At 60.6% G+C, this 13,601-nt stretch overlaps 1 protein-coding gene across 3 annotated transcripts; it reads left to right on the forward strand.

The window, feature by feature from the left end:
- Positions 1-5,774: 5,774 nt before the first annotated feature.
- CNN2 (calponin 2) lies at positions 5,775-13,553 on the forward strand. Of its 3 annotated transcripts, none has more exons than XM_003981601.6 (7): positions 5,775-5,933; positions 10,037-10,158; positions 10,617-10,683; positions 10,788-10,925; positions 11,601-11,717; positions 11,872-12,018; positions 12,535-13,553. In XM_003981601.6, exons 1-7 carry the CDS (start codon positions 5,871-5,873, stop codon positions 12,802-12,804), a joined length of 924 nt encoding a protein of 307 aa, XP_003981650.1. In that variant the 5' UTR covers positions 5,775-5,870; the 3' UTR covers positions 12,805-13,553. The 3 variants fall into 3 exon arrangements, with proteins under 3 accessions (XP_003981650.1, XP_044898537.1, XP_044898527.1); XM_045042602.1 differs by lacking the exon at positions 5,775-5,933 and adding an exon at positions 7,012-7,662 and having other exon boundaries at positions 11,992-12,018; XM_045042592.1 differs by lacking the exon at positions 5,775-5,933 and adding an exon at positions 7,302-7,662.
- The last annotated feature ends 48 nt before the right edge of the window (positions 13,554-13,601 follow it).

Raw genomic sequence — 13,601 nt, forward strand, 5'->3', positions numbered from 1 at the left:
ACTCTACACCTCGACACGGCCTCACTTTAACTGAAGTCACCGGCCAAGGCCTATGTATTGGCAAGATTCCACCCTCACACCAGAATCTCTGCAGCCAGACCGTAACATCAGTCGGGCAGGGCCCCTATTATCTGACCGCTCCCAACGGAACATACTGGGTCTGTAACACCGGACTCACACCATGCATCTCACTCCAGGTACTCAATACTACTACAGATGATTGCATCCTAATTGAACTTTGGCCAAAAATCTTCTACCATGACTCAGAATATATTTATGGCCATTACGAACCCGGCAGCAGATTCCGGAGAGAACCAGTTTCCCTCACCGTAGCACTGCTTCTAGGAGGATTAACCATGGGGAGTTTAGCAGCTGGCATAGGGACAGGCACCGCAGCTCTCATAGAGACTAATCAGTTCAAGCAATTACAAATTGCTATGCACTCTGACATACAGGCACTAGAAGAATCCATCTCGGCGCTAGAAAGATCCCTAACCTCCCTCTCAGAGGTGGTCTTACAAAATCGGAGGGGACTTGACCTGTTGTTCTTACGAGAAGGTGGATTATGTGCTGCCCTCAAAGAAGAGTGCTGCTTTTATGCTGATCACACAGGAATAGTGAGAGACAGTATGGCCAAGCTGAGGGAAAGACTCAAACAGAGACAAAAACTGTTTGAATCTCAACAGGGCTGGTTTGAGGGATGGTTTAACAAATCCCCCTGGTTTACCACTCTAGTCTCCTCCCTCATAGGCCCTTTAATACTCCTACTATTAATACTGTTGTTCGGACCTTGCATCCTCAACCGCTTGGTACAATTCATAAGAGAGAGACTCTCTGTCATCCAGGCCTTGGTCCTAACTCAACAGTACCACCAACTAAGACAATTTGACACAGAGAGGCCAGATACAATCGAATGAAAGGTTTCATTCGGTGCCAAAAGAAAGTGGGGGAATGAAAGACCCCTGCTTAGCTTAATAACACACCCCCACCCTATCTTCAGCTTTGGTAACGCCTCACTTGCAGGGCTTGTACTTCCACACATAAGTAACAAAACCAGTTGGCAAGCAGGATATCTGCGGTTAGACATCCGGGCCCCGGGAGAACTGGACCCCGGGAGAACTGGACCCCGGGAGAACTGGACCCCCACCTTCCCCACCGCAAGACAGGTACAGGTTGCTACATAAATAACCGCTTTCATTTCGCTTCTGTAAAACTGCTTACGCGCCCAACCCTAGCCGGCAAGTCCCCAGCCGCTTCGCAACCCGGGCTCCAAGTTGCATCAGCCGAAGGAAACTTCATTTCCCAAGCATCCCCAGGACACAATTACCCCCACCCCTAACCACCACCAAGAAGAGAGCCTACCACCAGCCTGTATGCAAATGTAACTCAAATGGTATAAAAGACCTGTAACCTCGCTTACCGGGGCTCTCCCGCTTTCTATCACTGGGGAGCCCTGGTGCACCAGTAAAGACTCTCTACCGAAATCGGAGTGCCGTGTGGTTCCTCGCGCCAAATCTCGTTCCCTAGGGACGTGGGTCCCAACAAACCCAAGGAGATAAGAGAAGGACCAAACACCACACCCATGCTTCTGGGCACAGCCGGGAAATTAGCAGACGGGCTGGATTTCCCAGGGTGCTGTGGGCATCACCGCTGCTCGTCTGGGTGTGCTGGTGGTATCGGGCAGGAGGCTGGGCTGGGGCAGGTTGGGAGTTAAATAGGGCTGCAGGGAGGAGGCTCCTGAGGAGCTGACCCTCAAGTAGGAGGGAGGGCAGTGAACGAGCCAGGTGACCCTCAGAGCATCAGCAGAGAGCACAGCCAGGGCAAAGGCCCTGAGACAGGCCTGGGGCTGAACACGTGGGGGCACAGAGAGGACATGCCTGGTGGAGAGTTCACCCGGCAGGGGTGGGGTCCTGGAGGACATCTTGGCTGAGGGGGCAGTGGGGAGCCATGGCAGATTTTGAGCAAGGGAGGCTCCTGACCTGAGTTAGCAGGTTCCCCCCACTCCCTGCTTTGAGATGCTGTTGTTACTGCTACTGTTTTGTCACAGTATGTTCTGTCTGCATCCCGCCGGCCAGGACCGACACAGGCAACAAGAGTGAAGTGATTGTTTGCCGAGAGCAAGGGGAGCCCACCCAGAAGGCGCCCACCGACCCCACAGAGGGGCCCGACCCGGGGTCCTGCCCTGACGCCCCGGGGTCCCACTCAGAGAGCTCAGGCACTGAGGGGATGGGGGGGGGCCCAAGAGGTGGCTGTGGGGAAAGGGCCTGGGGCCCCTGCCGCACCTGCAGCCCCCATGCCCGGCCGCCGACACCCCAGGGCCCGAGCCCTCAGCCCAGAACCTGAAGGGGCCCCTGCAGCCCCAGGTCCTCCAGCTGTGGTCCCCGTCCCACCGGCATCACCGAGGTCCCACCCCAGAATACCTGGAGCTCCCCTGCCCTGTGAGCCCTTCATCATTACTCATCCCCTGCATTCTCCCCAGGGGTGGGTCCTGGAAAACGAGTGAGTGCCAGGGAGTCAAGGGCAGAGGACAGCTGCAGGGGCCCCAGACCTCTTTGCCAGGTTCCCGATGGACGCCAACATTCCTAAGATACTGACGCGTGTTCACTCAACTACACTTATGTCAGGCTGGCTCCCTGTGGCTGCTCAGAGGCACGTACATGTTGACCTGTTGCACGCTGACAGCGAACCTGAGGGCAGTGAGGAGATTTCCAGACGGGGACACGGACGCATGGAGAGGCCAGCTGTGATTGCCGCATAAAATCACGTGGCCAAGCGGGGAGTCGGGATTTGAACCCAGGCTCCAAGTGGGGGCGCCGAGGCCAAGGAATTATACAGAATTATACAATTCCATAAACCTGAGGTGTTGAATTTTGGGGTGTCTGAGTCTGGATGTCTTGGGTTCCGGGAGGTTGAGTGCCTAGCACCCAGGTCAGCAAACTATCTTCTGCGAAGGGCCAGAAGCCAGTGTTCTCAGCCTCGCGGCGGACAGAGCACTTAGCTCACCGTGTGACACAACGGCAGCTGGAGACGAGTGGGCACAGCTGAGTGCCAATAAAACTTTTGTGCGACACACATTTTAAAATTATATGATTCCCACGTGTTGCAGAGTACTATTCCTTTCACCCACTTAAAAATGCTGGAGGGGCACCTGGGGGGCTCAGTCGGTTAAGCATCCGACGTCAGCTCAGGTCGTGATCCCGCGGTCCGTGAGTTCCAGCCCCGCGTCGGGCTCTGGGCTGCCGGCTCGGAGGCCAGAGCCTGCTTCAGATTCTGTGTCACCCTCTCTCTCTGCCCCTCCCCTGCTCACACTCTGTCTCTCTCCCTCTCAAAGATAAATAAACATTTTAAAAAAATGATGGTTAAGAATGTCAGAAAACATCGTTATCTCAAGGGCCAGACCAAAAAAATAAATACATAAATCTAGGATCTGGATTTGGCCCCCGGGTCCAGAACAGCGCTGGCCGATAGAAATTTATAAGACCAACCGGACCCATGGTTTTAAATTCGAAGCCACATTAAGAGGACTAAAAGAGAACAGTGTTAGTAATACGTTTCACATAACTCGTTATCTTGAAAATATTACCATTTCAACATGCAACGTATGTGAAAAATTCCCGAGGTGTTAATTCACACCCTTTTCCAAATCCGGGCTGGGCTTCCCATGCCCAGCACGCCTCACTTCCCACGCTGACATAACGTGGAAACACTCACGCGTAGCTGGGGTGTGCAAAACTTACACCTAACAGCAAAGCGCGTATGTTCCCGGGTTGTTTCAAATCTCCTCAGATGTTTTCCCCAAATGGAATTTACTTTTAAGTCAGGATGAATTAAAATCTAGGACGAAGCCTCTGCTCCCTGGCTGCCGGGGGATGGGGGGCACTGCCTCGAGCGCTCACTCGCCCCGAGAACTTGCCCGAGCGGGCACGGCGTGGACGTAGGGCTGCACACACAGGCAAGCGTCCAGTCCATCTTGTCTGTCTCAGAGCCTCCCAGGGCAGGGCGGGGTCCCCAGAGTCACTGGCGGCTCCTGGACAAGCACCGGGGGGCTGGGCACGTTGCTGGCAGCCGCTGACCACCGCAGGCCGGGGCAGGGGCCCAGGGGAGCGGCTTGAGCCGCCTTCCCGCCGCCAGCCGCACAGGGCCCTGGGTCCCACGGATTCCCATGCCCCAGCAGGACCCGCAGGGGGGCCATCTGGCTGCCCCCCCAGGGCCCTGCCGCCCTCAGAGCGCCCCACCTCGATACCAACAATCCACATTACTCCCACACTCAGAGCTGCACCTTCCCGTTGTTGGCTCCCCGCCATGCACTGGTCCCCCCCCCTTTCACAGATGGGGAAGCTGAGACCCAAAAGGGAAGGGACTCACCCGAGACCACCGGCTAGGACTTGAACCCTGAAGAAAGGACCTTCAGATGGAAGGAATCGGAAGGGTTGACAGATATCCAGGAAGTGGGGGCCAGGGAGGTGTGCTCCTCGGGGAAGGGGTAGGGGTGAGTCACCTCTGAGCCCTCACAGAGCCCAACCAGCTGCTTGTCACGTGTGCCAAACTCCTACTCATGCTTTTAAACCCCGTCTCCCATGTCCCCTTTTACATGCAGCTTTCTTTGACACCTCTCGTGGTGCCTTGGCTTCCCTCCAGTTTCCTTCATCCCTCTTTCAGGCTTGTCTTTCTGTCCTGTACCTGCTCACAGGGGCAGGGGTGGGGTCTGGGCTGCTCACAGGGGGCAGGGGTGGGGTCTGGGCTGCTCACAGGGGGCAGGGGTGGGGTCTGGGCCTGCCCACAGGGCCAGGGGTGGGGTCTGGGCCTGGCTCAGTCCTTCTAGGGACGGGCTGGACCAGAGCTAAGGTCTCCTGTGAGCCAGCATCTCCTAGCAAAGGCACTGGCCCAGAAGCCAGGCTGGGGAGCATTTGAGGAGTGAATAGTCGGGTGAGTGGATGAATGAGGAGAGTGAGCTGCTGAGTAAGTGAATTCATTCATTCCGTCACCTATTTGTGAATTTATTGATCTATCGGTACAAGCGCACGCCGCCTGTCGAGAACCACGTGCGTGCCCGGCCTGGAAAACTTGGCAGCCTCAGCTGTACCCCAGGACATGTCGACCTCTCGTCTCTGTCCCACTGTCTCCCCACTCCCTGTCATCCCTCGGTGGGACATTCGAGGCCCCTTGTCATTGCTCGCTTTCCCCGGCCCATCGGGTTGGTCCCCACGTGCTTTCAAGCACTGACGGTCTCTGCAGGGCTTGGCACCTTTGGTTCTGCCGGGAACACTATCCCTTTTGGGTTGGCAAACTCCTACTCATCCATCAAAGTCCCAGCTGCAGCGGCCCCTCCTTGGAGGAGCCTGCCCTAGTTCCCTAGTCCACCACCCAGCTGTGGGAGTCCCAGGACCCGGGTGGACCGGGAGGCGCCTCAGTGTGACAGACAGGGGTCCTCGTCCGTGCTCCAAGGTGCCAGAGTCCCACCCAACAGTGCCCCCCTTCGCGTCCTCGCGCAGAGGGGCAAACTTAGACGGGTGCCGGCGCCGCCTGGGGTCTTCCAGCAGGGAGAGGGCGGGGGGGTGGGGGGGCCTCGTCTGGGCCGTCCGGAGCCCCTGCCCCTCCCCGCGTCCGCTTCCCGGCGGCTCGGACGGGACGAGGGGGCCCCTCCAGCCCTGGGGACGGGGCGCCCCGCCGGGGCGGGGGCGGGGCGGGGGTCGGGGGCGGCGAGGGGCTCAGGAAGTCGGGCCGCAGGAATCCGACGCGGCCCGGCCTTATAAGGACAAGTGCGCGGGGGCCAATCAGCGGCGGGGGCGTGGCGCCGGGCCCCGCGAGTCCCCCGCCGCCCCGCGGGCTCGTCCCGTCCCGTCCCGGCCCGGCCCGTCCCGCCGCCAGCCATGAGCTCCACGCAGTTCAACAAGGGGCCCTCGTACGGGCTCTCGGCCGAGGTCAAAAACCGGGTGAGTGAGGGCGCGCCCTCCGCGCCCGCCGGGCTCCCCAACGTGGGGCGGGCAGCGAGCGCCCAGACCCGGGAGGAGGGTGGCCCTCCGACCCCCTACCGCCCGGGGTCCCCACGGGGCACCCTCCCGAGCCCCCCTCCCGGCCCCAAGTGTGGGGAGCGGTCTGGCATCCCCCCGCATCTAGGAGTGCTTGGGTCTAACCCCTTCCTCTAGCGCTCCCCCACCTGAACCCCTCCCTCACTCTCAGCCCCACGGCCCTTCCCGCGTTTCCAGGCCCGAGAATGCCCCGAGGGGACCCCAGCAGCCCCCCCTCCTCATTCCCCCGGCCACACGAGCTTCAGGCGGGGAAGGGGAAGGGAGCGGGGCCAGTCCGCCGTTGTTTTCCAAGGGTGTGGCCCCCCCTCAGGAATTTCCCCGCCTCTAACACCTGGGGTGGGGGGGCAGGACCAAGGGGGAAGTTGGACCTGGTGGGGGGGGGTGCCCCTGCTCAGCTGCTTCTTGCTGACTTCCCTTTGTCCCCATCTGGCAAAGTTAAGGTGGTGGCAAAGGCCTGTTCAGGATGCTGGGGGTCCCGAGACCCGGGATGGGGCCTGGGGGGAGACACTGTTTGAGAAAGCACTTGTTGGCTGGCTCAGAGAGCAGCAGACACTTCCCGAGGGTCACACAGCGGGTCCAGCCTACGGAACGGAGAGCAGCGGGTGATCCCTGACCCAGGGAGATGGTCGTGGCCCGGGCCAGTCACTCTGGGCCCTTCCGGCAGGAGGGGAGCTTGTCCCTCCCACCGGGCACCTGGGAATGTGGCCCCACAGCCAGCAGCCCCCGGGAGCCTGCCTGGGCATGTGGAAGGCATAGCCTTGCCAGCCAGGGACCGGCACCTGTCCCACTGGCAGCCCGGGGATCGCGGACAGGAGGGGGACCGCGAGGGCCTCCTGAGCTCCGAGGAGCTGGCCTCAGCCCCTCGGACAGAGGGAGGCTGAGCCTTGGGGAGCTAAGGCGCAGTGAGCAGGCTAAGGCTGCCGAGCCTTCCTGAAACGCGTTCTCCACTCCAGCAATCGCTGGATGGTGTGACCGTTTACACCGCCCGTGCTGGTGCCGGTGAGTGGCCCGCTCAGCCCCAAGGGAGGTTAAGAGCCGGGTCTGTGTGTGGGGCTCCCAAGAGATGTCACACGAGCTGCCCAGAACCACACACGGCCTGCGAGCGGCAGAGTCAGGGCTGGAACCCAGACCTGCTGCACCCAGTGCCTGATGGCCACCCCCCTGTGTCTCCTGGGGCGGCAGGAAGTGGGTGAGGGCGTGGCACCCGGCCCGTGCACGCAGGCAGTTTCCGCAGACGGAAGGGGCAGGTCGAGACCTGCTGTGTCTGGGATGAGGTCAGAAGGCGCCCGGTGACCAGCCCTCAGCTTGCAGGCCTGGAGAATGGGCAGGGCAGTGACTAGCTTGCCAGGGTCACTGGGGCCGCACCAGAAGGGGAAACCAGCTTCCTGTGGCTTCAGATCCACGCCGCGTCCACTTTACCGGCTACTTAAGAGGAGGTTGAGACCTCTGGACGCCTCCGCCTGGCCCCCCGTGCCTCAGTTTACCCCTGGCTGGATGGCATGAAGGCAGGCTGATGTCCAGCGTCCCTCTGAGCAGTCACTCAATTTCCGGCCGGCTGGGGGGGTCTAGACCTCTGGGAACAGCTGGTCCCGATTTAGCAGGGAGGCAGCGGCTGCATTCCTGGAAGTTTGCGGTGAGGAGGAATGTGCTGAAGGCCGCTGTCCGGTGGGGGGAGGGGGGAGGCGGCGGCCGCGGGTGGGGCTGGCCGGGCGCCTCTGCCCAGGACCGCGGCCCCCAGGAGCCATCAGGGGCCAGCCCCGCAGGCACGCGCGGTGTCCAGACCGGCTGGCCTGTCTCAGGCTCAGCTTCTCCTCAGGGCAGGGCCGCGGGGCTGTGGGAGCCAGGAGATGGGGGGTGGGCCAGGAGGATCGGGTTAGCGGGCCAGCCTCCCCGCCTTTGTCTCTGCTGTGCTCTGGTCAGCTCAGCCCTGATCCCATGTCGTGAGGTTTCTATGCAGGAACCAAGAAGTGGGGCCCAGTTCAGGAGGCCCTGACGCAGACAATTCTGCACAGCTGGGGAAACTGAGGCACGGGGTGAGAACTGTGTCCATGCTCATAAGGGGGTTGGGAGCAGAGGTGAGAGTAGAAGTGGGGTCTGCAGAGGGTGGCTCTGGGGTCCTGGTCCCCCGGTAGGGGTGGAAGGACAGGAAGGGAGAGCGTCCAGGGCAGGGATCTGTGTGGGCAAATGTGTGCGGGCATCTCAGCAGCCGCCCTGGGGCTGTCCGTGTCTGCCCACACACTGGCTTGGGTCCCCCTGACTTGCTGTGGCTTCTCTGGGCCCCAGCTATCCTGGCTTTCTTGGCCTTGGGTGCCCCGAGGGAAACATGGTGTGTGTGTGTGTGTGTGTGTGTGTGTGTGAGAGAGAGAGAGAGAGAGAGAGAGAGAGCGCGCGCGCTGGTGGGTAATGGGTGTGCGCTGATGGGAGACCGTGAACATTTTTGTCCATTTACCCAGGGACTGTGGAGACAGCACTGAGCTGGGCAGCAGAGTTTGAGGGGTAGATCATAAGCAAGGAGGTATATCGTATAAAGGTAAAAGCTAGAAGGAAAATAAGGCAGAGTCGGGGAAAGAAGGGCATGAGGAGGGCTCTCCTAGCCAGGGTACTCAGGGAAACCCTCTCCAAGGAGGTAACCTTTAAGCTGGATCGGTGACTAGATTGAAGGGAGGGACCCAGCCATGCAAACATCTGAGCCAAAAGTGACAGCTTGTGCAAGGGTCCTGAGGCAGTAAGTGGTATGGTCAGTGTAAGGAGCAGAGAGAGTTTTAGTGGTTCCTCAGTAAGTTTAACATAGGGTTACCAGGTGACCCGGCAATTTCAGTCCTAGAGACACATCCAAAAGAATCGTATGTGAATATTCATGGCAGTGTCCTTCACTGTAGTCAAAGGTGGAAGCAACCCAAATGTCCATCCATGGATGAATGGGTAAATACAACGGGTCCATCCGCACACTGGAACGTTACTCAGCCGTCAACAGGAGTGAGGCGCCCACACCCACCGCCCCGCGGGCGGACCCTGAACACACGACGCTCAGGGAGGGAACCCGACACGAGAGGCCACACGGGGTGTGAGTCCACGTGTGTGAAATGTCCAGAACGGGCTCGTCCACGGGCAGGAAGGGGCTCGCGGGGGCCAGGGGGTGGGGGGGATGACTGCTATTGGGGACAGGGTTTCTTTTGGAGACATGGAATGTTCTGGAATTAGACTATGGCGGTGGTTGCGCAATGTTGTATGTTAAAAACTACTGATTGTTTACTGTTTTTTTTCGAGAGCATGCTCACGAGCCAGGGAGAAAGAGAGACAATGTTAAGCAGGCTCCACACTCAGCGCAGAGGCTAATTCAGGGCTTGATCTCACGACCCCGAGATCATGACCTGAGCTGAAATCAAGAGTTGGATGCTCAACCGAGCCACCCAGGCGTCCCTGAGCCGTTCACTTAAACATGGTTAAAATGATAAATGTTATGTTATTGTTATCTCACCACAATTTAAAAACCGCAACAGAGGGGCGTCTGGCCGGCTCAGTCAGTAGAGCATGTGACTCTTGACCTCCAGCCCCACGTTGGGTGTAGAGATTACTTGCAAAAAAGGTTTTTTTTTTTTTTTAATAAATAAAATAGGGGCGCCTGGGTGGCTCAGTCAGGTAAGGGTCGGACTTCGGCTCAGGGTATGATCTCATGGTCTGTGGGTTCAAGCCCCGCGTTGGGCTCTGTGCTGACAGCTCGGAGCCTGGAGCTGCTTCGGATTGTGTGTGTGTGTCTCTCTCTCTCTCTCTCTCTCTCTCTCTCTCAAAAATAAGCATTAAAACAATAAATAGACAACAGACAAGAGCGGGGTTCTCCAGTGCGGGGAGAGCAGGGCGCCGCCAGGGCGTGGGGGCGGGACCGGAAGGAGCCGAGAGCAGGTGTTTGTCGCCAGAGGTGGGGGCGTGTCTGAGCCTGCCAAGGGGGAGCGGCCCCGCCCTCCCGGAGCTCCCCAGCTGACCGCACCCCGTGTCCTCTGCTCACCCAGCTCCTGTCCAAATATGACCCCCAGAAGGAGGCCGAGCTCCGTAGCTGGATCGAGGGACTCACCGGCCTCTCGATTGGGCCCGACTTCCAGAAGGGTCTCAAGGACGGCGTTATCTTGTGCACGTGAGTGCGGTGTGGGCAGGTGCCGGTGGCCCTGACGGTGTGCGCTTCGAGGTCACACGGTCCCAGGGCTGGCTTTCCCCGCAGCGGGTCTCGGGGACCGCTTGTCTTTCGCCTTCTCGCGTGGCCGCTTGGGGGCGGCTCTCTGGCGGCCAATGTTCTCACCTCACACCCGCCCTCGGGTGGGAGCCTCCGCGTTCCTGGGCCCTTCCTCCCTGCGTCCTGCTCGGGTGGCTTCGGACATCCCTGGGCGTGCAAGTCCGCAGACTCGCCCCCCACGACAGTGGTTGCCACACTCGGGCCCTCTGCTCCCTTGCGGGTGAAGATTACATCGCAGGCGGGGAAACTGAGGCCTGGAGTGAGGTTGCTTGGGAAGGCAAGAATGTGGCAAGAGTACAATTTGTTTCTCGGGTCTCTGAGGCTCCCCTGCGCTAACGGAAGGTCCTATCCCCCCTCCCCAGACTCATGAATAAGCTTCAGCCGGGCTCTGTGCCCAAGATCAACCGCTCCATGCAGAACTGGCACCAGGTGAGGCGCCCGCGGGCGGCAGGAGGGGGCAGCTGACCCACCACGTGTGGCGGGTGGGTGGGTGGGCCGGGTGGCCTCACGCTCCTTCTCCCACCTCCTCCCAGCTGGAAAACCTCTCGAACTTCATCAAGGCCATGGTCAGCTACGGCATGAACCCTGTGGACCTGTTCGAGGCCAACGACCTGTTCGAGAGCGGGAACATGACCCAGGTGCAGGTGTCCCTTCTGGCCCTGGCCGGGAAGGTGAGGCCCAGAGACGGCACCAGGCACCTCGGGCTGCGTGCTGGACAAGGCAGGCATGGTCTGCCCAGTCGCAGACTCACGGTCTCAAGGGAGGAGACAAGGAACTAATCTTTTACTTAAAAAATAAAAAACCAAGCTTTATATTTGAGAGCAGTTTTAGGTTCGCAGCAAAGTTGAGAGGAAGGTGCTGAGATTTGCCGCGTGCCTCCTGGCCCCGCGCGCACGGCCGCCCCATTGGGTGGCACTGTGTCCCTCAGGGGACATTTGTCACAATCCGTGAAGCTCCGTGGACACGCCATTGTCAGCCAGAGTTCATCCCCGAGTCACTCTGGATAGATTAGAAATACGTTACATGTTGTGGGAAACACCCTGAGCACAGGAGGATCCGGCCAGTGTGTGGGGTCTAGTGACCAGGGAGGAGCGAGGGGCAGGTGTCCCTGCCCGGCGAGCTGCTGGCGGGTCGGGTAGGAGGGGTTGGCAGTGAGGATGCCCCCCGTCCCCCGAGTCCTTGTCCTGAGCTGTCAGACCGCTGGTGGCTGAGGCGCTGGGTGGCTGGTGGGTGGGGCGGGTGGGAGCCCGTCCCCGTGCCTCTCCCAGAGTTGCACAGTCTGGGCCCGGTGCGAGGGTCTCCGTTGCCCCCACCCCTTTGATGCTCCCAACACCCCTCCCCTCCAGGCCAAGACGAAGGGGCTGCAGAGCGGCGTGGACATTGGCGTCAAATACTCAGAGAAACAGGAGCGCAACTTTGATGACGCCACCATGAAGGCGGGCCAGTGCGTCATTGGGCTCCAGGTGGGCTCCCGGTGCCTCTGACCCTGGCCCGCCCCGGTGGGGTGGGGGCTTCTAATGTGACCCGGGCCCCATGAGCCCCGTGTCCCCTCAAGTCCAGGGCGGGGTCTAGAGGCCTGGCGGGGGCACCTGACCTCTCCTGCCCGCCTCCCTGCAGATGGGCACAAACAAGTGTGCCAGCCAGTCGGGCATGACCGCTTATGGGACGAGAAGGCATCTGTATGACCCGAAGAACCACATCCTGCCACCCATGGACCACTCAACTATCAGCCTCCAGATGGGCACAAACAAGTGTGCCAGCCAGGTGGGGCTCCCCGGGCCCCACCTCCCTGCGTGCTCTTATCCTTGTCCCCACGCGTGCCTGTCACTGCGAGTCCCGCTCTGGAGTTCCCTCCGACCTCTCTGCCAGCTTGCCGTGTGTCCCGGGGAAGTCCTGTGCCTCACGCGCCCCACCCCCCCAGGATTGCCCAGGGGCTCCGAGCAACCCTGGTATCTTCGGATCTGCTGATTGGCACTTTCCTGCCACCTGGCATGGGCCAGTACGAGGGTGTGGGAAGTCTTGGGTTCTTGGGACGCCTCGGCCCTCACCTGGGGAGCTCCCTGGCCGGCAGGGAGAGCCAGGCCCATACAGTCGGCACAGAGGGCGAGAGAGGGCGTCCAGGCAGGGCTGGGGGGGACCCACGGGAGCCTGCCCTACGTTCAGACCCAGACGGCGTTGGTGCGGGGGGGGGGGGGGGGGCGGGGGGCGGGGTCAGGGGTGGGTGTGGCCTCCGTTGGCCCTCCTCCGCCGCCCTCAAGCTGTGTCTCTCCTCCTGTGCAGGTGGGCATGACGGCCCCCGGGACCCGGCGGCACATCTACGACACCAAGCTGGGGACCGACAAGTGTGACAACTCGTCCCTGTCCCTGCAGATGGGCTACACTCAGGGCGCCAACCAGAGCGGCCAGGTGTTCGGCCTGGGCCGGCAGATCTATGACGCCAAGTACTGCCCGCAGGGCCCGGCGGCCGATGGGGGTGCGGTGGCTGCAGGCGACGGCCCAGCGGAGGCCCCGGAATACGCCCCCTACCGCCAGGAGGAGGCGAGCCACTGAGCCGCCGGAGCGGGGCGCCTCCCCACATCACCCTGTCTGCTTCTCGCGTTTTTCTGTTTTGTCTTGTGTTTCTGCTTGTCTGTGGGGAAGGGGCGGAGGTAGATGGGGGGGGCGGGGTGTCCGCCGGGAGCACCTCCCGCCAGCGAGTTTCCCAGCAGGCTTTGGGCTGGCCTGGGGGGTGGAGGTGTTGGGGGAAGAAACCTGGGCAGGGAGGGGCCCTGCCCCGTATGGTTTCCGGTCGCCTTTCCCTCTCTTCCCTTTTCTCTGCCGATCAGTTTGTGGTTTCTGTGCCCACAGAAGATTTGGGCAGTTTTAATGAAAGAAAAATAATATTTTTTTGCAGGGGAGTGGGGGGCGGGGTTTGGAGATGGTGGAAGGGGATGCTGCCGAGAAGGAAGCAGGTCCCCTGGGAGAGGGCAGGGCCACAGTCCCCAAGTATTTTAGGTCTTGTGAGGACCTAGCAGTCTCAGACAGTCACCCGTAGCCCCCCCCTCCCCCCCCCCCCAGGGCCTAGCGGAGAAACTGAGGCCCAGGCAGGACAACAGAGTTATGCCTGGTTGACACAAAGCCAGGCCCGCCCCCCACCCTTCCTCTACTTGTCCCCATTCCTCTGCCAAGTACTGCACAGGGATCCCCACCCGGAGGTCCTCCCTGGGGACTGGCCCCCATCCAGGAACCCTGGGACCAAGAGATAATGTGAAATGTCAACTGTGGACCAAAGGCAATAAAAACCTCTTTTTAGGAAGAAACTACTGGGAGAGTTGGGAGTCTGCGGCAACCTGGGGGTGGGGGTGTGG

This window comes from Felis catus, chromosome A2 (assembly GCF_018350175.1).
Source record: "Felis catus isolate Fca126 chromosome A2, F.catus_Fca126_mat1.0, whole genome shotgun sequence".
In the NCBI taxonomy this organism is placed as follows: Eukaryota; Metazoa; Chordata; class Mammalia; order Carnivora; family Felidae; genus Felis; species Felis catus.